At 41.6% G+C, this 22,539-nt stretch overlaps 2 protein-coding genes across 2 annotated transcripts in view; one reads left to right on the top strand and one right to left on the bottom strand.

Moving 5' to 3' along the window:
- The window catches only part of LOC135205204 (protein phosphatase 1 regulatory subunit 21-like), a 123,896-nt gene that overhangs the window by 84,179 nt on the left and 17,178 nt on the right, over window positions 1-22,539 (top strand). The window lies entirely within an intron of this gene.
- LOC135205171 (uncharacterized) lies at window positions 1,526-22,394 on the bottom strand. The gene is made up of 8 exons (XM_064235534.1): window positions 22,313-22,394; window positions 21,954-22,054; window positions 21,134-21,214; window positions 20,600-20,740; window positions 15,060-15,197; window positions 2,363-2,484; window positions 1,723-1,828; window positions 1,526-1,552 (listed from the first exon to the last, which is right to left on the bottom strand). Exons 1-8 carry the CDS (start codon window positions 22,392-22,394, stop codon window positions 1,526-1,528), a joined length of 798 nt encoding a protein of 265 aa, XP_064091604.1.

The raw sequence follows: 22,539 nt of genomic DNA, 5'->3' as shown, positions 1-22,539 counted from the left end.
GAACAAGGGACCTGATTATGAGAAATAACTACCCCGCCAGCCGCAGGAGATCCCCTGAAGCAGAATAACGTCGTTCTACCAGTACACATGCCCTATCCAAGGATGTCCTGGAGTTTATATCGGTATGACAACGTTACGACTGTCTAAAAGGATCTCCTGTCACGCCCAGAACGGTGCCATAAAACACCACGCCCTCACCGCCCACCAACAGCACGTCGTGCGTGAGGATATCGTAAAAAAAAACACAAAGATAATTGGAAGAGCCCCAGATCAGCGACGCCTACGCCTCCTTGAGGCATTATTTATCCTCGAGCAAAACCCTTCCTTAATACGACACAGGAACCTTTCCTGCTGCCCACCTGTGTAAAGGAAGACCCAGCCCCCCCCTCCAGACGAGAACACCAGCGCCCACCCAGGACAGGGCCAATATCGAAGAGGTTGGTAGAAATACCAGGAGTTACGTCACCACGGTCGCAGCCAATGAAAACCCGGCTCCAGGTGACGTAACACACCTGAGAAGATCAACGTGCCTCGAGAGTTTCCGACGCCTGGCCGCCAGACAATGAAAAGTCGAGCACCCTCCGGGTCCTGCAGGAGCATCCGTGAGCGCCCGCACGACCATGATATATAGCGAAGGACTCACCACTAAGATTCAGTCCTCCAGCAACCATCGCTGTGACCATGCCCTGGCAGATCTGGGCGAAACGTCAGAGAGAGAGAGAGAGAGAGAGAGAGAGAGAGAGAGAGAGAGAGAGAGAGAGAGAGAACTTGTAACAGTAATATATGTATATAGCAGTAACAAAGATCATTCAATATGACTACACTGGATTTGACGATCCCCTTTGGCACATTGCTTGCCAGTTTCAGCAACATTGAGAAATCCTTAATAAGGAAAATAGAGAAGACTCTATACAAAATTAATGGAGCTGATGCAGCAATCCTTTTCAACATGACTTGTTTAAAAGAGGGTCTACTCCCAAGATATTAGTATTATAATTATGTACATATTAAGATCCAACTTAAGTCGCTGCCCCAAGACCGGATCTTTGTCATAACACAAGGACTGCCTTTCATAGCTTATGCTTTGCAGGCAGGCAACTTTTTCATATCTCCTTGAAGGTTTCTTGTAAAAATGTCATTGGTTAGAATTCATTACTCTTATCAATTGCATGACCTTAATGAATGATATACAAGTTTCATAATATTTTCAAATTATCATTACAGGCAGTCCCCGGTCATCAGCAGCCTTGGTTATTGGCAATCTGGCTTTATAGGGCTTGTCTAGTGCCATAGCGATTTTTGGTGCTGAAAAGCGCTGATTTCTGGTTATCATCGCTGATAAAATAATGGAGTACTGACACCATGACATACCTAACAGAGATGGTATCAACCAGTCATTGGCACCAAAATCAGGTTATTGGTGCCATAATAAATTGCCAATTTTTGGATAGCACCGATAACCTGTACAGACCTCCAAAATGTTATGACTTGTAGTTCTTATTAATAAAATGAGACACTGTTATTTCTAATGATTTGTAGCGTCCCAATCTTTCTGAATATAGAAAAAATTAATGTAGGCATGAAAACATGAAAAAAAGATGCAATGAGCATGTTCCATACAAAACATTATTCATGAAGATAGACCTCAGAAGTCCATTTAATGACTTAACCTAGAGCAATATTAGAAAAAGAAGAGTTAAAACAATCATGACAGGAAATTACCTTAATTTCATATTTGAGTTGTTCAATATATTCTGTCTGGCTTGCTATTCTCTCATTCAAATCTGCTAAATGTTCAGACATAGTAGAGATCTGCTCTTCATAATTTCTGAAACAGAAAATACCAAACATGATTGTTGTGGACAAGGACAATGCAGGATATAATAGTGGTATCTGTTTTGGTTCCCAAGTCTGAAACATCTGTAATGAATAAATGGTAATACAACTGTTCACAATACGTAATGCAGTTTAGTTGTTGAGATTTACAGTGCATCCCAACTTTTTTGTAGGGATAGGTTCCAGAACCCACAGATGAAATGAAAAAATCACCTCTAAACATAATTATAACTACTTATAACTGCCAAATACCCTGGACCTCATAAACTAAAATGATTATAGCTGCCTATTTTAGCAGTTCACTCCCTAATTTAATATGAAAAAGTTAATTACATTGTGATAATTTTAAGAGATATGGTCCACAGAAAAATTTGTGAGTTGATGAAAGTTCCCACATAAAAGTGAAAGATGTGGTCCACAAAAATCTGCGATACAGTGAAACACAATAAAGTGGGAGTCCACTGTACAACCCATTTTCTATACACAAAAATCATTCATTTTGCAAGATGTTGGGTAAAAAACTTGCCTAGAAGTAGTCTGCAAAGTCTCCTTAAGATAACTGACATTTTCTCGCTGTTTATCCACTTCCACCTCGGTAGAAGTCTGGTTTTCCTCACTCACGACTAAACGCTTCATTAACGATTCGCACTGAAAAAGAACAAAACTTGGAACATCATCATAATATATACTATCAAACCAACTATAATATTACTTTACTACATAATTTCTTTTCACAGATATCACAAAGATTAAAGAGAGACCTTGTATCAGTCTATTTTTTTTACTTTTTACTTTTAATGTTTTTGACTGTAACACACACTATGATTCTGGTGATGAAACCAAGATCACACTTCAATATGCCTTACAGTTGTAGTACTTGACTAACAAGCAAGGCAGCCCTATTGGAAGATATCATCATAACAGACACTTCTTATTTAACTGAACCTGCCATCAATCAGGGGTGGAATGGTTTTTGTAAACCAAAAAACGTTCTTGTTCATGTAAAAAATTATTCACAAGACACTCAAACAGCTACAGATATAGGAAGTAGCTAATACAGACTCAAATTTGGCCATTAGTATTTCCCCTGCTGATTAGTTGGAGTTTTCACCGAGCTGAGAAAATATTAAGCAGCTTGAATCAACTGATAAATAGCTGAAAATAACATTGTCAATAATTAAAAATACTCATAGTAGCATGAGTCTTGAAATGGAGAAACAAATCCACAGTTAACTATACGTACATGCATATATTGAAAGATAAATCTGTACAAAAAGTTTTAAGAGAAAACTGTTAGATTCCCCTTTTTAATTGAACAGGGGGATCAAACTGTTTCCTAAACACTTTCTGCACAGATTTACCTTCAAATATATGTACATATACATAACTGTGGATTTGTTTCTCAATTGTCAATAATGATTTTAAATCACATTTTCCATTCATCTGGTTCAACACGAACGAGTGCTATCTAAGCATTTCAGTCTTGTAAAATTTCTGTTTGAGTTCCAACCAAGTCCAGGTCTTAAATTAGAACAATTCTTCACAATTTTCTGGATATTACAATTCAATTACCATTTTTTCTTTGCAACATTCCACCGGATAGCCACATTACAGCAGGTCTATGGTTATTGGTGGGGGTTCCATTCACAGCGGGGTATGTACTGATAATCAAAAACTGCCATTAACTGATACTTAGCAATTTATGGTGGTCAATGGTACTGATAAGGCGCCAATAACCTCAACTCTGCGTGTAACAGTGCCATGAATAGCTGATTTTACGGCGCTAGACAAACCCCATGAAACCGGATCGCCATTAACAAAGTCCGCCAATAACAGGACTGCCTGTATTTCAATTGTCCAAGCATCTGGACCCTGCACCTTACTTATTAGTATTATGTATAACCTCCCCAATGCACCCCATTTAGTAATCTTGGTGAACATCAATAGCATGAATGACACTATTTATTATTCATTCTCACTGCATTAGCCCAGCTCTTTCACCAAACTACATTCATTACTGCACTACCCTTGGCAGACATTTTTAAAAGTTCACCTTAAAATGTGACTTACAAAGTACAGGCAGTCCCCGGGTTACAACGGGGGTTCTGTTCTTGAGACGCGATGTAATCCGATAATTGTTGTAAGCCGGAACATCATAAAAAATCCTAAGAAAACCTTACTTTCAATGCTTTGGGTGCATTAAAAACTATGTAAACTGCATTCTTATTGCATTTTTCATCAAAAAAACCTTCAAATTTTGATTATTTTGATTTTTATGGTGTCATATTTCTTCTGCCAGATGAGTGTTGTAGGCGTCATAACCCTGGAAATAATTGCTGATGAATATAATTGAAAAGCGCCTCAACCTCTGAACGTTGTAAGCCGAACCTGTCATAACCTGGAGACTGCCTGTAGACTTGCTGACTTTAAGAAGAAACTGTCATCCACTCATCAACTCTTTTTGCCCCACCGCTTACATTTTTCGTTACCATGAGTGCTAACCCTCAGTGAGCAGTCAAAAATTGTACAGCAAAGGTTTATTCGAACAGAGCTAGCAGAGCTGATATTTAGCCTAGAGCTTTTTTTTTTTTTTTTTTTTGGCAAGACTGAACTTTATCCATAACTCATCAAAATCTCCTAAAATATAAAAAAAAAAGCTTGAAAAAATCAAATTAGAATATCGTATATTTCAGCGTATAAATCGACCGGAAGATAAATCGACCCCCCAACTTGAGTAAATTTTTATGATTTTAACTAATATCAGGTATATTAGTCGACCTATAAAATGTGACGCCAACCGTACGCTCAAAATAAGCTGCAGGGTAAAATGTATCATATAAAATAACCTGAATGTTATTACGGTACATATGTGAGGCCAACAATACGCTCAATATAAGCAACAGGGTAAAACGTATCATATAAAATAACCTGAATGTTATTACAGTTGCTCTACTTACCATATGAAATTACAGGTAATATACTCGGTATATTAACAAATCTGTGTAATATATAAAAGATGAATACCGGCAAATATGATTAGAAATGACGAAACAAAAGATACGTTACTTGAGTGTAATGTAAACAAACAAAGCACTAACTAACGCTGCATAACAGCCTACGTATATATGTATATACAAACTGCCACTCAAGTTAATGTTTTGATTGGGTTGTTAAAACAACGACGTGCCGGTATTTTATTATTATGTTGGAATATTCCTTGACCATTGGTCCTTCTATGGCATAAACAGGCTCATTTGAGGGAAAACACAAGCAGAATTTTAAAAGAGGAAAAAATATAAATTTCCTCTATTATGTATCGATAATATGGATGAAACTCCTTTAAATTTTTATATGATTGGTAGCAGAACTGTAGATGTAAAAGGTACAAAGACAGTGCAAGTGCGAGGTACAGGCCATGACAAGACAAGATTCACTGTACATAGTTTTATTATGCATGGCAGATGGAACAAAACTGAAGCCCATGGTAATTTTCAAGAGGAAAACAATGCCTAAATTAGTTTCCCACTGGGGTATTTGTTCATATTCATGAAAATGATAGAAGTCTATTGATTTGGAATATGTTTCGTAGTCACATAACAGAGAATACTAAAGCCAGATTAGCAAAAATTAATACTGAAATGGGAGTTATACCAGTGGTTTGACCTCTTTGCTACAACCACTAGATGTTGGTTTAAATAAGGGATTTTGATGAAGGAAAAATCTATTTCTGGGCAAGGACCTGTGTCGCCCAGTGAAATACGTACTTCCTTTAGTGGATATTTCTAAGGTAAAATATTGCTAAAATTACCAGAGAAAAAACTAAAATAGTAATGTCAGAATAGACTGGCTCGCTCACCTTTAATAAAGGTGTCGGTATGGTATCTGGGGCGAGTGGAAACCACTACCAGAGGTCCCTTGCCATTTAGGTTCTCCCTTCCTCAATATCCCTCGTCTACAGAGGAGCCGATGCAAGGCCCCGCTACCCGCCACTACTATGACTAGTGCCTTTGTTTTCATTCCTGTAGATAGTACCCAAGCTGGGCCAAAAGGGGGTGTGGAAAGAAAAGTCAGGTGGGATTTCACTGGGCGACACAGGTCCTTGACCAGAAATAGATTTTTCCTTCGTCAAAATCCCTTTTCTGGGCTCAGCCTGTGTCGCTCCGTGAAATAGTGCCAGAGAATTGGCTCCACCAGCTTGGAAAAATGTAGATAGTCAAAAATTACAGGTGAATTAAAACTCAATTAGAGTTAAATACTATAATGTAAGTAATAATAGATCACAATAAACAACAAAATACAAGTGTTCTAGAGTTTCAATGATCCTTAAAACTAACTTATCTACACAGTGGGGTTAAATAACCCACGGAGATCCAAATAACACACACTACTATGAGATTCAGGGTCTCTGTAACACGGTTTTTTGGACTGCTCCTTGTCAAAGCATCGGATGTAGCTGAAAGTTGACATATGTATATTTTACAACCACACACAAATTTTGTCAGCATTATCAATAACCTAAACCCGATAGTTTTAATTTTTATAGAGTAAAAATGGTCTAGCCGATGCCATGGCCAATGATTACGAGCCAAGAGTCGAAAAACATTCATTACGTAAGCAAGGTAATTTGACGAAATGTTGCCCCGCCCATCCACCAGGCAGAAACTCCATCGGCTCTGAAACCCAAAGACTTTATGAATGGCGGAACGATACATAGATGTGGGTGGGGTATCAGTGCTAGCGTAGTAATACTACTGTAGCAGTAGTGCCGCAACAGTATAGCAGTAATATACATGAATTAAACGTTTAGGCCAACTGCTGGGATCCTTGAGGATCATTTAGCACTTCTTACAACTACTCGAGAAATTAGTTTTTATAGACAGATGTTAAATTTTCTAGTCCAACAGTGCCCATGGTAGCCTTCAGTGTTATCCTGAATTATAACGAGGCGAAAGTGGGTGGAGCCTCATGAAGTCATCATTCTGACGATAATTATTGGTGAAGGTTTAAAGCCAATATACGGTACCGGCTGGTTTTTTTTTTTTCAATAAATAGGTAGATAGCCAATAAATAAAAATTACTTGGCATTGGATATAGTAGTTTTCAAATCAAGCTTGTCTACTATGTTTTTGAAAATTACCAGCTATTCCCTACATTTTGTCAATCTGATTGTGACCTATTAAGTAGACTGTACTTTCTTAGGAAACCTATTTTGGGAGTTGACTAATAATCGAAGTGTTTTTGTATTTAATAACATATTTTGTTGGTTTGTTCATTATGACAATTATCAGTGGAGAGGTTCCAGAGTTCATAAGGGTGTACTGCTTTGCTTGTATTTAAATTTGTATGTCATTGTTGCCAGAGGTTTAGCCTTCGTTACGTATAGCCAATCATCCATTGAGAAAGAGGGAAGAAATGCTGTCATAAGTTACGTAACGAGTGCGTTCGAAACCTTTTCTCTGAGTAAGTTGGCCCGTCTTCAAAAAAGGTCACTTTTACATTATAAGTACCAAATTTATTCAACCTACGTAATGCAGAATACAGTCAAAATTTATGTGTAGATATAATATGTATTCTGAATACGCGTTATATTTATGAAATGCATAGATAAAAAGTTATTGCGAAAAAACCGTGTTACAGAGGCCCTGAATCTCATAGTAGTAACAAACCATCACAATGGAAATTAGACCCAGATACAATTATATATATACAATACAAATGATACATATATACAGAAAGTGCTATCCAAGGTAAATTATGAACCCGGTATCGACCGAGCTACGGCAAGAATGCTAGTGAGGCAGGTAGGAGAGAGAGGAATGTAAGAGAGATATAGGCTATATAACTACTTATTATTAATTATGCAATGTCCGGCTGCCACTGCTGGAAATTTAAGGGCCTCTAAAGACTTCAAGTAGTGGCGCTTAAATACTGTCGGAGATTTCCAGCCTGTGTACTTCTTAAGATCGTCAAAATTCATATGTTGAAAATAATTAATGGAGGTGGCTACTGCCCTAACATCGTGTGCCCTCGGAAAGGATTCTGGGTTAGCTTGTTTTATGAAATACAAAATTTGTTGTCTAATCCCTTTTAGGGAAATAGTTCCGCCTTTTTCCCTAATGAACAAGGGGCCTGAAAATATCAGGGCAGTCCTGTTTAAATATGCTCTTAGAGAATTAACTGGACATAGGGATGGATCCTGAGGAAGTGGGACAGTCTTCCATGGGGCCCATCTATCTTGTGGGTCCTTATTTTTAGCTAGAAATTGACGATCTGGTGATAGAAGTAGTTCTCCTGTAGGGAGAAATTCAATATGATCTGATTCCCTAGAGAGGGCCGACAGTTCAGAAATTCTGGCACCTGAGGCTAAACTTATTAGGAATAATGTTTTCCTTAAGAGGGTTATATAGTTACATGAGTCATTATCAGTGTCAGAAGCCAATTTAAGGACATCGTTTAAAAACCATAAGACCGTCCTGGGTCTCTCAGATGGTCTGAGTCTTGCACAAGCTTTTGGAATGGATGAAAAGTACGAATCTGTTATATCTATATTGAAACCAAATTGGAAGATCTTCTTAAGAGCTGATTTGGTAGTAGTAATTGTACTAGCTGCTAGACCTTTCTCGAACAAGGTTCTGAAAAAGGTTATAGCCAGATTCGTGGACATGGTTTGTGCATCTGAGTCCTTTAAAAATATAGCTAGTTTCTTAACTGCTGAGTCATATTGACGCAAGGTCGATTCTCGCTTGTCAGATTCTAAGAACACGATGTTCTGAGGATCTATGTTAGCATCTTTCTGAGCTGCAAACTTCATAAAGTCCATAAAGTTAGGGCTTTCTGAATTCCTGAGGAAGCGGACACAGTCCGCGTTTGAACCAACTGCGTCAGTTTGGGATTGGGAATCCGTTGAGGCTGGAGTCCTAATTCCAATAGTAGAGGGAACCAATTGCTCTTGGGCCAATTGGGGGCTACTAGTGCAATGTGACCCTTGAATGTCCTGAGCTTGTTCAGGACTTTCAGAAGCAGATTCACTGGAGGAAAAATGTAAATTCTCTTCCATACATTCCAATCTATAGCCATAGCGTCCGTGGCATAGGCCAGAGGGTCCAGGCTGGGAGCCACATAACAAGGAAGTCTGTGGTTTGACTCTGTGGCAAAGAGATCCACCTGAAGTCCTGGTACCTGTTGACAGATCCATCTGAATGACTCCTTGTCCAATATCCACTCCAATTCTAGCGGGACGGATCGTGATAGGGCGTCTGCCACCAAGTTCCTGACTCCTGCTAGGTGACAGGTGCCATTTGTTCTTGTCTGCTAAGGCAAATATGGCTATCATGACATGGTTCACGTGGCTCGATTTGGAGCCACCCCTGTTTATGCAGTGGACTACTACCGCACTGTCCAATACCAACTTGATATGAGACTTCTTGGCTGGTCGTAGCCTTTTCAGGGTGAGAAACACTGCCATAGCTTCCAGTACATTGATGTGTAGCTGGCGGAATGTTAGAGGCCAGGTTCCCTGTACCTTTTTGCACTGTGAGTACCCGCCCCAGCCGCTTAGAGAGGCGTCTGCGTGGATTACTAGGGCCGGCGGAGGAAACTGTAAGGGTATTGTCTTTGACAGATTCTTGATTTCCGTCCAAGGGCGGAGTCTCTTGCGTAAGATCGCGGGAATGGGAGCCATTTTGTCCCGGGATCATCGGTTTGCTTTTGAGCGCCAAACCCGGTTTATATCCTTTAGTTTGGCTTTCAGTAGAACGTCCGTTACTGATGCAAATATGAGTGATCCTAAGATTCTTTCCTGGTTCCTCTGGGACGTCTGCTTGTTTTTGAGAAATTGCCTTGTGGCTTTGGCTATTTCTCTTCTCTTCAATGGCGGAATTAATAGAGTATGAGAGTTCAAGTCCCATTGGATTCCTAGCCACTGGAAACGTGACTCCGGTGTTAGCCGAGACTTGGTTTTGTTTATTTGGAATCCTAAATGTTCCAGAAACTGAATTACCTTCACCGTCGCCTTGTGGCATTCTTCGACAGTTGTGGCCCATACGAGCCAATCGTCCAGATAGGCTACTAACATTATTCCCCGAGTTCTCAACTCCTGTACTACTGTTTCCGCCAACTTGGTGAATATTCTGGGCGCTATGTTGAGCCCGAATGGCATTACTCTGAAGGAGTAAGCCTTCTTTCCTAGTTTGAAGCCAAGGAATGGACGGAAGTGTCTTGCTATTAGGACACGATAGTAGGCATCTGTAAGATCTATAGAGGTGGTGACGGCCCCACGGGGAAGTAAGGTCCGCACCTGTGAAATGGTCAGCATTCGAAACTTGTCGCAATGAATGAATGAGTTTAGATGGGACAAGTCTAGAATTATTCTTAATTTGTTTGAGTCTTTTTTTGGCACGCTGAACAAGCGCCCTTGAAACTTTAAGTTTCTGACTCTTGATACAACCCTCTTTTGAAGAAGTTCTTGGGTATACTCTACAAACTCCGCTGTTGGTTTTTGGTAAAAGGTATTGGATGGAGGAGGACCTTGAAGCCAACTCCACCCGACCTTTGGTCACAATGCTCTGTGCCCAATTGCTGAACCCCCACCGATGTCGGTAGAGGTACAGCCTCCCTCCTACCTGGGGATTCTCACTGGCTTGCTGACGGGCGACCACCTCGTCCTCCCCAAAAGCCCTTGCCCCGGTTGGTGGCTCTTCCGGCGCCCCGGTGACAGGAGGGACCCCTAGCTCTGCTGCCTCTAGCGAACCTATTGAACGGTTGAAAGGACTGCGATTCATAGGTCGCATTAAAGGCCGGAGAAACTGCAAAAGAGGTCGAAGCCTAGGCTTGTGCTGGTTGGGTCAACAGCACAAACTGCTGTTGCGGCTGTGCCTTGGATGTTGACGGTTGAGGTACTTGGGGTACCAGAACCGCCTGCATTAGAGTCTGTTGGGGAGCCTGGAAGGGCTGGAACTTCCTAGGTCTCTTTTTTGATTTGGGATTTGAGCCAGTAGACTCGGGCTTGCGTTTGGGCACGAGTCCCCAACGAATCTTCAGACTCTGGTTTACCCTAGCCGCTTCGAACAGAACCTTATTCACAGCGGTGGCGGGGAAGAGGTCCGTGCCCCATATGGATGAGGCGATCAATTTGTTCGGTTCATGGCATATAGTAGCTTCCGCCAGAACATGTTTCCGACAGTTACGCCGCGCTACCATAAAATCATACAAGTCACACTGCATTGTATGCAGTAGTGACTTAGTCACGAATTTAAATAGCGTCTTTTGTCCATAGATAAGAGATGCCATTTCGGTCATCGTTAGCGAACTGAGGGACCTGCTGAGCCTCATCCTAGCATCGTATTCCGCTTGAATTAGGGCATCTGACAGTCTAGGCAACCTCTCCCTGAACAGCGTGTTACCGCAGTCCGGCTTGAGTTTGCCTACTGAAAAAGTGGCAGGAGCATCAGAGTAGAACTCCTCTGAACCGGGGAGCAGAAGGGAAGTCGGTTCCGTCTCCCGAAGCTGAGGCATAGGCTAGTCTTTCAGGACTGCCTGGGCTGTTGCCTCTGTCACCTTTGAGATGAATGGCAACAGAGTGTCCTCATTTACTGTGAACATTGTAAATGGGCTCTTGAATGCAGTAACTTTCATATTTACACATTCCCATTCATCAAGATTCCAGCGCCAAGCTTGTTGAGCTTGTCCTGGGGGAGGATTACTGTTTCCTTCGGGACTTTATCCTCCCTGCTCATGGCGGCATCCGTTAGACGGACATAGCCAAAGAAAGGGGGTTGGAGTCCCTCAGGGTGGAACTCGAAGTCCTCTAGCCTTCGAGTTCCACAACCCTCAATGGGTTTGTTAGGTTTGAACGGAGGGAGGTTGGATGAGTTCGGCATCAGCAAAGCCTGAGTTGCCTGGCCGGGCTGTGCTTGCCCTGCTGCCATACTTTCTCGGAGACCGGACACCCTGTTCTCCTGGGCTACTATCCTCTCCGACAAGGATTGGATAGTTTGTCCCGAAGCTTCCAGCGTAGTTGACAGCTGGGTCAGCATTTCCTGGAACTTGGTCTGGACCAAGTCCCCAACCATGTTGCCCATCCGCTGCATGATATTGTCCGAGAAAGTATCAGGGTCAAAGGAGGAAGGCTGAGCCTTCTCCTTGGGAACCTTGGTCCTCGATCCCTTTGGTGGGAGAGTGACTTTTGGCTTGACTGCCCCGGGATTATGAGCCAGTGGCGTAGTGGCAAGCTTGGTTCCTGACCTCTTCGGCAGGGACTTCTGCTTAGACTTGAAGTCTTTCTTACTTTTAATTTTAGGGATTGCCGACAAGGACTTCGGTCTAACCGACTGCGGTCTATCGGCGAACCCCTGGAAGGAAGTAGTAGTAGAAGGAGAAGAAGACAAAGGTGGACTCAAGGAAAACCCTTGAGCCCCTAGTACACCTGCCTCGCTACCATTCTTACCGTTGCCCATGTCGTCTATAGCCATGGGCTCGCGGTCCAGGTCGAGGGCTGCTACTTCCCCCGCTACTCCTTCTGCGATGCCTTCCTCCGTAAGAGCTGCAACTGCCTCCTGGATCCTGGCGATCAGAGGAGCGGCCACTTCCGGATCCACCACAGATCCCTTCTTCACCCCTGGGAAGATTGGCCATGTCCTGGGCCAGGATGTAAGGTTGGCCCTTGGCAGAGTTGCGCCCAAAACCGCCAACCCATACCTACAGGGTGGATAAGGCGGCTTCCCGGACTGCTTGCGCTCCCTGTAAGCAGGGCTATTATTAATACTTAACACTAGAAATAGACTTAACCTAGTATCAAAGTGTACATTACAGTATATTGATCCTCATTGTATCATTATGAAGAGGCCGGAGTGTTACATACCCCGGAGGAGGCTTCGTTGACCAAAGCGTAGCAGATGGTACAGTTCTCATGGTGCCAAACTACGTAGTCCTCCATGCGAACTGCACAGCCGGCATGGGCCCGGCAGACCACGTGCCCACAGGGTTCCTGGAGAACGGCGTTGCACCCATCCTCCAGACAACAGGTAACCTGTAAGTCAAATGATACATGAGTATCATCAACAACCTTTTGGATTAGGTCCGTGGTTGTGTGAGGTATGCTAATGCTGCCGGAGTAACTCCGGTGTCAGCATATATCATGCAAGATAACATATCACTCTGTTACTACTAGCTCCGGCGCCCCGTGTATGCTTATAGGAACACCCTAGGCAGATAATGGGAACTAAGAGATTCCACTGTAGCTCCGGCGACACCAGAGCTATAAAATCTGACCGATTAAGTGGATTCAAGCTGTCCTCCATATGCTGGAGTGAGGGATAAACCAAGTCAGACACAGGGTGAAGAAAGAGTCGTAACAGGGTGGAATGGTAAAGTACCTGGCGGAGTTACTCCGCCGGGTAAGGAACATATAATAGAAGGTGGATTTCATGTAATAAAATATGCATGCAACGAAATCCCAAAGATAGGTCGGAGCCTTCACATATCTAATGAAGCAACGCTATCCCGAGGTCAGGTCCGGCGTGTGCCAGAGTCCTGAGGCCGCCGAAGCGGGATGGGGAAGGGTGGGCTTCCTAGATAGTGAGATGGATACGCTACCTAGTGGGTGGAGGGGTGTCCCACTCTCCCGCGCCTGGTGGCCAACCATGGCTCGGTTGAGCGAGGTACCCCCCCCCCCCCCCCCCCCCTTCCCACTAACAGCGCGGCAGAGTACGGCAGGCCTGTTCACCGAATGTGCCTCCCAGTGAATCCCTTCCCCCCCCCCCCCCCCCCCCCCCCCCCCCCCCCCCAGGAGACTCGGATGGGAGCGAGTCGTCACTCCACCAAAGTGGGTGAGCGAAGGGGGGGAGGTGGGGAGAGCTGGGAGGGGTCGGTAGCAGGGTGGCTTGTACGCGATCGGCTGGGGACACTCTCAGCCGGGTGAACAGTCACGCAGTGTGAGAGGCCAGTCGATCTAAGAAGGCCTAGGCCAACTAAGTGCCAGCTATTGGGAGAACACATAACATAAATATCCTGTCCTAACACGGGGGGAGGAGCGAAATAAAAGGGGAGGGAGAGAGAGAGAAGGTCCTTGAGAAACTAAGTTAAGTAAAATCCAATGAAGGAAATGCTAGCCTAGACTCTCAGAGCGGGTTAGCCTAGATGCTGTAATGAATGATCGAGGGGCAAGCGGCCAGGGTGGCTCAAGGACGGAGTGCTACGAAGGAACTAGGGTCCTTCGTAAGGCAAACAAGACAATAGATTCTATCTTACTGATAAACAAACTGATAAACAAGGGTTGATATGACAACCTCCATGCAAGAAAGGAAAGCGAGCGCCACGACCGAAAGCATGCGGTTCGGAAGTAGGCTATCCCCTGTGAACGGACTAAAACACTCAACACAACATGGCAAATGCATCTTAAAATAAATATATATAGAGTACTGCTGAAGTGCAATCGAGACCAATTAGTATGGGAGACCAATTGGTGCAAGAAAGCAGGGAATCATCACGCGGCTGATGAGCCAAGAAGGCGGCGCGGGACCGGCAATGCACATGTTACCGCTCGCACATATAACCTAAGATAATTTGGCATAAAATGTCAAAAACCATCTCAAAATGATCCCAAACATTAAACGCAGTATTTAACTTGGATGCAGAAGCTTGAAGGTCCATGTTGATGATGAAAGAAAATCCAAACGAGCGAAAAACACAGCACAAGGAAAAAACGCATGTGGTGTGAGCGGTGCTATCGAAAGGAATGAAAACAAAGGCGCTAGTCGTAGTAGTGGCGAGTAGCGGGGCCTTGCATCGGCTCCTCTGTAGACGAGGGATATTGAGGAAATGAGAACCTAAATGGCAAGGGACCTCTGGTAGTGGTTTCCACTCGCCCCAGATACCATACCGACACCTTTATTAAAGGTGAGCGAGTCAGTCTATTCTGGCATTGCTATTTTAGTTTTTTCTCTGGTAATTATAGCAATATTTTACCTTAAAAATATCCACTAAAGGAAGTATTTCACAGAGCGACACAGGCTGAGCCCAGAAAAGTTCATATCCATAAAAAAATTCACATTCATGGAGAAACTATTTCTTAATAGTATATGTATTCATATTTCATACATTAGAGGACTTAGCTGGCTGGAGCAGTCACTGATATCAGCGCAGTATTTCCTGGACACAGCATTTATAAAATTCTACTTAATGAGTATCACGTGACCATGGACAAATATGTAGCTGTACGTACGTACCTCATTCTGATAGAGAGATGCCTGACTTACAGCTGACGTTAATTTCATATAAAGGTGAGAACAGCGACTAGTGAAATGGTTGCGTATATCTTTCTCTCTCTCATCTGGAATACCATCTGAACTCTGTACTTCACCAACCTGCAATAATGCAAACAAAATAGACTAACAATTTACGTCCACCACTGGTGTTGACACATCTACAGTATATCTACATCATCAACTACTAGTAATATAGTAAAATGTTCAATAAATTATAGTAAAACTGTTCAATAAATTACAGTAAAACTGAGGTTAGGAGCATTTCCAATTAAGTAATGCTTGTCTGCATAGTTGCATAATTAAAAAAAAAATTACAGTGAGTAATATCTACTTTCAGACAATAGACACCGATATAAAAAAAGATATATGTACGAAGAGGAATTAACATTAAAGTGTTCCAGAATTTTTCACAAATTTACTGGCTCATCACTCAAGTTACTGAATGATTTGGAATCTAAACTATCAGCAACAACATATGTATAATCTGCTTAGTGCTTATGGCCTCTAAACATCCAAGACAGCTGATTCTGGATACAAAAAGTAATGACTTAAAGATAACAGAACAGTGTAAGATAAGAGATATTAAAATAATGAAATTACTTACATAACATGCACAAACATAACTGAAAAATAAGCATGACCCCTAAAAACTAATCAGTTTTCACAGATCTGCCTTAGATAGTTTTGGTGGTATACTGCTTACTATACAGAAAGCACTTGTCAATAATTTGACTAATCTGACAAATCATATATTCAGTTAAACGACAAATATTTATTAGGGAACTTGGATCTAGAAACTGCTCATGGCAGAACTGACACAGATCCAATTGAAAAGGGTGGTGCCAGCTGTAGCGAATGCAGGTTGTAGAAATTTGTTCTTGTTCTTTTTCCTTGCTTGGGTGTGTTAAGAACTTCAAAGGAAAAGAAGAAAAAGGGATGTAAATGAACTATGTCTCTGTTGCGTAAGGGACAGGCCCAAGAAACTAGTTTCAGAAAGTCAATCTCCCACTCTGGAAGATGGCATGAGAAGAATTCACTTACAAGACTTGTAAAGGTCTCCGCAACACATATGGAAAGACCTCTTAAATAATAAACCTCCGTACAGTCTGGAGTGATTCTAGTGAAAATCAGACTTCCTCAGTATCTCTTGAAGTGAGGTTGCTTTTGGTAAAAGGAGGCGAATGCTTCTCTAAAATCTGAGTTTCTCCGAAGATAAAGTCCATTAGTATAAATGGCAAGATGTTTTAATCCGAGGATGAGAGCCATATTTGCCATAACATCTTGGGTTAAAACTGGTTTGGAATGCTGGTTTTAAAGAAATACCAGACCATCTAGCCAGGCAGAGAACTAGAATGTAGTGTCGTCCAGAGCTCCTATCAGAAAGACTAGCTCTTGCTAAAACAGTTTCTGGATGGCATTCGAACCTGAACATTCAAATAGAATGGAAAATCTATTCTCTTCAGTCAGAGCACTATTGGACCCTCAGAGCAAAAACTGGTACCAGAAAAGCAGAGTGCTAGACTAGCTAAGAGCTCGGGTGAAGTCTGGCACCTCCAAAAGACACGGATCCAGGTCTTGGGCCAGTCCCAGGCCTTAACTAAAATCCCAGGGAAGATGAGCAAATTATGTTCTTTTTCCTTGCTTGGGCATGTTAAGAACTTAAAAGGAAAAGAAAGGGATGCAAATGAACTGTCTGTTGCAAAAGTGACACAGATGTCTTACATAGGAAACATAGGGCCCAAGAAACTAGTTTCAAAAGTTGATCGCCCAGTCTGGAAGATGGAGTGAGAGGATTCACTTACAATATTGGTAAAGGTCTCTGCAATATGTAAGGAAAGGCCTCTTGATTGATAATCCTCTGTACAGTCTGGAGTGAGTCTGGTGAAAATCAGACTACCTCAGAAGACCTTGAAGTGAGGTTGTCCAAGCAGACAGTGAGGGGGAAGTATCCTGTAGGATCCACCCACAACTGACCAGGTTCACGAACCATGATGCAGGTACAAATGGGATAAGCAGGCTACGTAACTTGGAGATAGTCTGAACATAATATAGTCCCTCCATGATTGTGATGAAGGGCATGAGGGGAGGAGGTTTAACTGGTCGGACTATGGCAAGGAATCTGATGTACATGCTATAGGGACGGTATGACCACAAAAAGGAGGAAGATGTAGACTCCTTGAAGGGGCAAACAAGGCAAGTCTCTAACCCCTGGATAACTTGGGAAGGACAAAAAGGCTATTGTAAAATCCCACAGAAGAGGTGTCTTTCACAAACTCCTATGGCCTCCTTCTGGATCATCGAGTCTACCTCTGGTAAGAGGGCTGAAAAGCTCTACGAGCTTACGCAGCAGGCTGTCAACAGAATGGAAGTCGACACAACATGCAGGAAAGGAATTGAGAATCGCTCTCTGAAAACTTCTAAGATCCATAGCTCTGCTTTCTTTGCTTCCCATATTTGCCAAAAATGGAGGAGCCAGGGTTCAACTGGTACATGGAGGACTGTCTCCTCACTTGGTGGAAGAGGAACTAGGGAGGTCTTGGAAGGGTAGCTTGAACAGGGATTACTGCAGAGATTGGCCCCTTGATCTACTGCCTCTAAAGGACCATTGTTACAGAGCTGAGACATTCCTGGAAAACAGAATCATCGGGTTACGTCCCGACTCCCTAGGGGCGCCTGGCAAAATGGATAAGACGATCTTGCTTAACCTTTTTCTGTAACTCCAAGGCTACACTCTGCACTGTAGCAGTAAGAAAAGGAACATTATGATCCTGTATAGCAAAAAGAAGAGAGGATCTTTTTGAATGAGGCGCTCATTGGTGGTGAAAGAGCACTACATATCTTTTTTGTACAGTACAGTGCTCCCCGACTTTTACGCGGGTATATGTTCCAGAACCTGCCACAGAAATGCAAAAATCCCCTCTAAAAATGCTTATATTTGGCTTATAACTGCCAAATACCCAGTACCCCTTAAACTAAAATGCTTATAACAGTGTATTTTAATATTTCACTGCTACTGATGTGGTTGTACTAGCAGTAGCGACGGTACAGCTAGGAAGCATTGACTTCTGGATTGCATTTGGAAGTGGCAAAAAACTTTTACAACATCCCAGCTCACGAGATAAGTGCCTCCCTTGGTCCACAAAAATCCTCAGTACTTCCAGTCTACCACGCCTTCACAGGCTGCGACACTGTGGCCCACTTTGCCCAAATTGTCAAAAAAAAAAATGCATGGAAAGTGAGGGAGGCACCTGACGAACTCACTGAAGCCCTCTATGAGCTGCACAGTGCTCCAGAACAAATATCTGAAGAGACTGAGGCTTACCTAGAGTACTTCACTATCCTTCTACATGACAGGACAGCAACATATATGTACCTCCATCAACAAAGTCAGAAAGCTTCTATTCATGCAGAAAGGGCATCAGATGTCAGCCCTTCCTCCCACCAAGGCTGCCTTACAGCAACATATCAGGAGGGCAGCATTGGAAGGTGGGCACTATTGGGGACGTACTACCATGCCATATCACCAGTTGCCCTTCCCTTTGGAGGCACCTGCGAAAAATCTTACTGGAAGCAAGTGCATCCTGCCCGGAGCTGCTGAAGTGTAAATGTAGGAGCAGGTGTAGAAACTGCAAATGTGTGCGAGCCCACCTAAAATGCACTACTGGTTATTGCACATGTTCAGGAGACTGTGACAATGCCTGAAAATATGTGAATCACTTAAAACTGTTCATGGTGAGAATGTATGTATACTGTTGAGACAATCCATGTGACCAAAAATAGCTGATTGCTTCAATGAATGAATTGCAGAGCAACACTATTTCTTTATGATATATTCGCTAATTCTTCACCGGCTATTGATAAGAAAAGTGTTTGAATTTAATGCATCTACCCCATGTGCAGAAATTATTTTCCATGGTTCCATGAGCCTTTGCTATGCTAAATAGTTAACTAAGGAAACTAAATTTAATATACGTATTATTGTATTGTCAAATAATAGTTATGACAATCTTTAAAGATTATAATATACCAAAACATTTCTCCTCTGCAAGCTTTTATGCAGCGTTATGCAGAAACATCAATAACAAATAAGCAATTAAGATATAAATACGCAATTAGGATGGTTTATCCATTGCCTAGCAACACGCAAATGCTGTTTTTTCTTCTGTCACTTATAGTGGCTTTAAAATATATCTTCAGATAATTGTGATGCTAAAACACACAGCATCATCCTTTCATAATAGATATGCTTAAATGGCTCATTGCGAGGGTCAATAAGTTGCTTATCAACTGTTGCTAAGAAACTGCATCCAATGGCTCCACCTTGGAAAATATTCAGTATGGGCTCAAGTATCATGTGCCAAATTCCATACTTTTTTCATTAACTGAACAATTCTAACTGAATTTTGTACCAATCGCCCAGACTAAATAAGCCATCATTGGGCCAAAAAAGGTTCCAAGTGCTAGCCTTCTGTAAGAAAGGCAAGAAACACTATAGAATTTGAGAAAGAACATGTTGCAAAGTGTTGGAGGAAGTTGCTTGCCGATCTCAGTGAAAAAATGCCTACAAGTGCTGTTGTTAGTGAATTTAAGGCCAGCAGAAGCTGGTTTGAAAAATTCAGAAAACGAATGGGCATACATAATGTGCCTCCTTCAGGAATTAAGGACATGTTTGAAAAGTGGAGTGATGTAAAACATTTTGTGGAGAATTATCATCCCAACAAAGAAGTTGTAATCTGTGTCTCCAACATGTTTAATGACAATGTCGCGTTTAACTTTAGGCAAATTTTAAAGACACGCCAGAAACAAATGTCTGTGGACAGTTTTGTGTGATAGTGTCCAGTAACTCTCAAGCTGTCCTAGTGCCATAAAAAATAAAAAATGAAGAGGGGAAGTAACCTCAGATAGTGCCAGTAAAAAACAGAGAAGTAACCCCAGATAGGTCCTTGATACCTGAAGTCCTTCTGGAAGGAGATTCTCCTTCCAAGCAATAACCTCTCCTCCTCCCACTCCCCTCCTCTCCGTCCTCCATACGCTAACAAGTATTTTCCATGAAGGTAAGAGTGATGTTACATTTTCATTTATTCATTTCATTAGTAATTTATATTTATTTCTCATAGTTTTCTGTATGTAAAACTGTTTATTCCTTCTAAAATGTATTTTTTGTTAATATTTTGGGAGTCTGGAATGCATTAATTGTATTAATATTATTCCTTATGGGAATTATTGTTTCAGTTTTTGTTTGTTTCGGATTTTGTGGGCGGTTCTGGAACAGATTGTGTACGAAAACCGAGGCTCCACTGAATTTATTTACTGGGTAAGTTACAATTAAAAACAGTGTATAATTTGGAAATAAGACGGGAGTGAAAATGCGACGGAGCAAGCACAATAATGTTCTGTGGTAGTGAGTGTGCAATGGTTATGGGAGTTTTCAGCACATGATGTATTACACCCTCAATCCCAAAGGGTCAAAACACCTTAAACTGACAATATGATGCACTTACGAAAGATGTGTTTGATATAACTGAGACAGAATGATCTCTTGTGTGCACTGTGTCTGCATCCCCATCTGAAGTTGTGGTCTCTCCTTTCAGCTGCTGTTCAAGCTGTTTGACCCTCTGTAAATATAAAAGAATAAAATGAATCTGTATTTAGTGAAAGCCTGAAAGTCTACCCGAGCCAAAAATGTTCATGTAATGAATGGTATTTTCTCTTTATTCTAATACAACAGTAACAATGTAAATCATGCAAAAAAAAATTTATTGTATCAGATATTTTATATCTATCAAGAAGTTAGTTCATTCTAATACCTTGCTTCTAAGTTCTGTCGTGGCAAGATTGCTAAAATTCTTCAGGCAAAATGGTTTCTAAATATCAACTATAAATTACATGAGCACTGACCCCTTCAATTTAAAATCATTTGAGTGAATTCTACTCATAATTCAACTCTATATCAAGAGCGTGTCTGTTCAGCTCTGCTAAATTATTTAAACCTTATTGCAGGAAGGTGCTCCCTTTCAATAACTCTTACCCCTTACCTTTATATTCATATCAACAAAAGCTAAAAATGTAATAGAACATTCTCTCCTCACGAGGACCCTGAATACTCTCATGGTTGTCTGGATTAGAATTACTTTTGATTCAGTAAGGGGCAGAAGATATAAACACCCCACATCCATAGATCAACCGGGAAGAATTACACGTATTGCTCTCTCTAACCTCAGCAGCTACCTCCAAAAAGCAGCTCGGGTGGTATAAGAGAATCTTTCAACAGCAACAAATACTTCATACAGTCAGCATTCATTAAACAAAGAGCAAGGCTCACAGGAATTTACTATCAAAACTAATCACTGGAACCAGGTCCCAGTTACAGGAGTGATTGTTTTTCAATTTATGTATTGTAGTCCTAATGTTTTTGTAAGAGATTAAAGTTGCAAATTTTTGCCCTTTTTCAGTTTTTGAATAGTGACCTAAACCTGTCTAACTGCTACTAACTAAATCTAAATGAATCAAGTTTGCTAGGGTTGCTCGTACATTTTGACACTAGCCCAAGGGGGTTCTCCACATCCACTGATGACCTGAAGAACTAGCACTCCCATTTTTTTACATAAAACCCAAGTCTCCCCAACCAGGTGGTTTTAAATATACTTCTCTTTGTATTCCATCACTTTTTAAATATGCAGTTTTTACATCTAATGTATAACAATTCCAGTCTTTCAATTTTATTGTCAAACAAAATTTTTAAATTTCAGCACTGCATGTAGGAGTGTCTTTTTCCCTTCAGACATCTCTGCTATCTCATCTTCAAAACCTCTGGCTACCAATCTTGCATTACATATCCTTTTCTCCCACTTTTACCTTTTCAGTTACTATCAATCTTGTAGATATACCTTTTTGTCCAACGTCATTTACCTCCTCATATGCCTTGTTTTCTCTCCAGCTTTGTAGTTCTTCTTTAGCTTCAAATCAATTACACTTATTTTCAAATCCTAGCAACACTTCTTCAATTTTTTCTACTTGACTATACTACTCCATTAAGTTAACCCTTCCCTTATCACCTGACTGAGTCTGTACATTGTATGAATCAGCCCATGATTTGCATGATCTTTTTCCTGCAAGACTTGATATAGTCAATTCTTCTACTTATCCTGTATCATTGTTTATAGCCCAAACTCTATTTCCCTTTTTGAAGTTGGGTATCTCTTCTATCAACTCACTTTCCCTGTCATCTTCCATTGTTTCCTCTGCCACATCTCTTTCTATAACCTCTTCTGTGTCTGCATTCCTTCTCCAGCCCATTATTATCTCCTTTCCTTCCTGCCTGCCTACCTACATTCTCTTCATTTGGGACATCGTATCTGTCTTTCACAATATGTGATTTATCTATTTTGGGTATCCTTTCTGTTTCTGGTGCTAGTCTTTGAATCCTAGTAACATGTATTCT

The sequence above is a fragment of the Macrobrachium nipponense genome, chromosome 49 (genome assembly GCF_015104395.2).
Source record: "Macrobrachium nipponense isolate FS-2020 chromosome 49, ASM1510439v2, whole genome shotgun sequence".
NCBI lineage: Eukaryota > Metazoa > Arthropoda > Malacostraca > Decapoda > Palaemonidae > Macrobrachium > Macrobrachium nipponense.
The sequence above is the reverse complement of the archived record's forward strand: the minus strand, read 5'-3'. Positions and strand labels throughout refer to the sequence as shown.

What these genes read in the sequence shown, in the direction of transcription:
- LOC135205171 (XM_064235534.1), bottom strand. Translation starts at nt 22,394, where the DNA reads ATGGGCTGGAGAAGGAATGCAGACACAGAAGAGGTTATAGAAAGAGAT. An exon ending in AATGGAAGATGACAGGGAAA is followed by an intron (nt 22,055 to 22,312) that starts GTGAGTTGATAG and finishes ATTGATTTGAAG; the next exon opens with CTAAAGAAGAACTACAAAGC. An exon ending in CATCTCTCTATCAGAATGAG is followed by an intron (nt 2,485 to 15,059) that starts GTACGTACGTAC and finishes GTTCTTTTTCAG; the next exon opens with TGCGAATCGTTAATGAAGCG.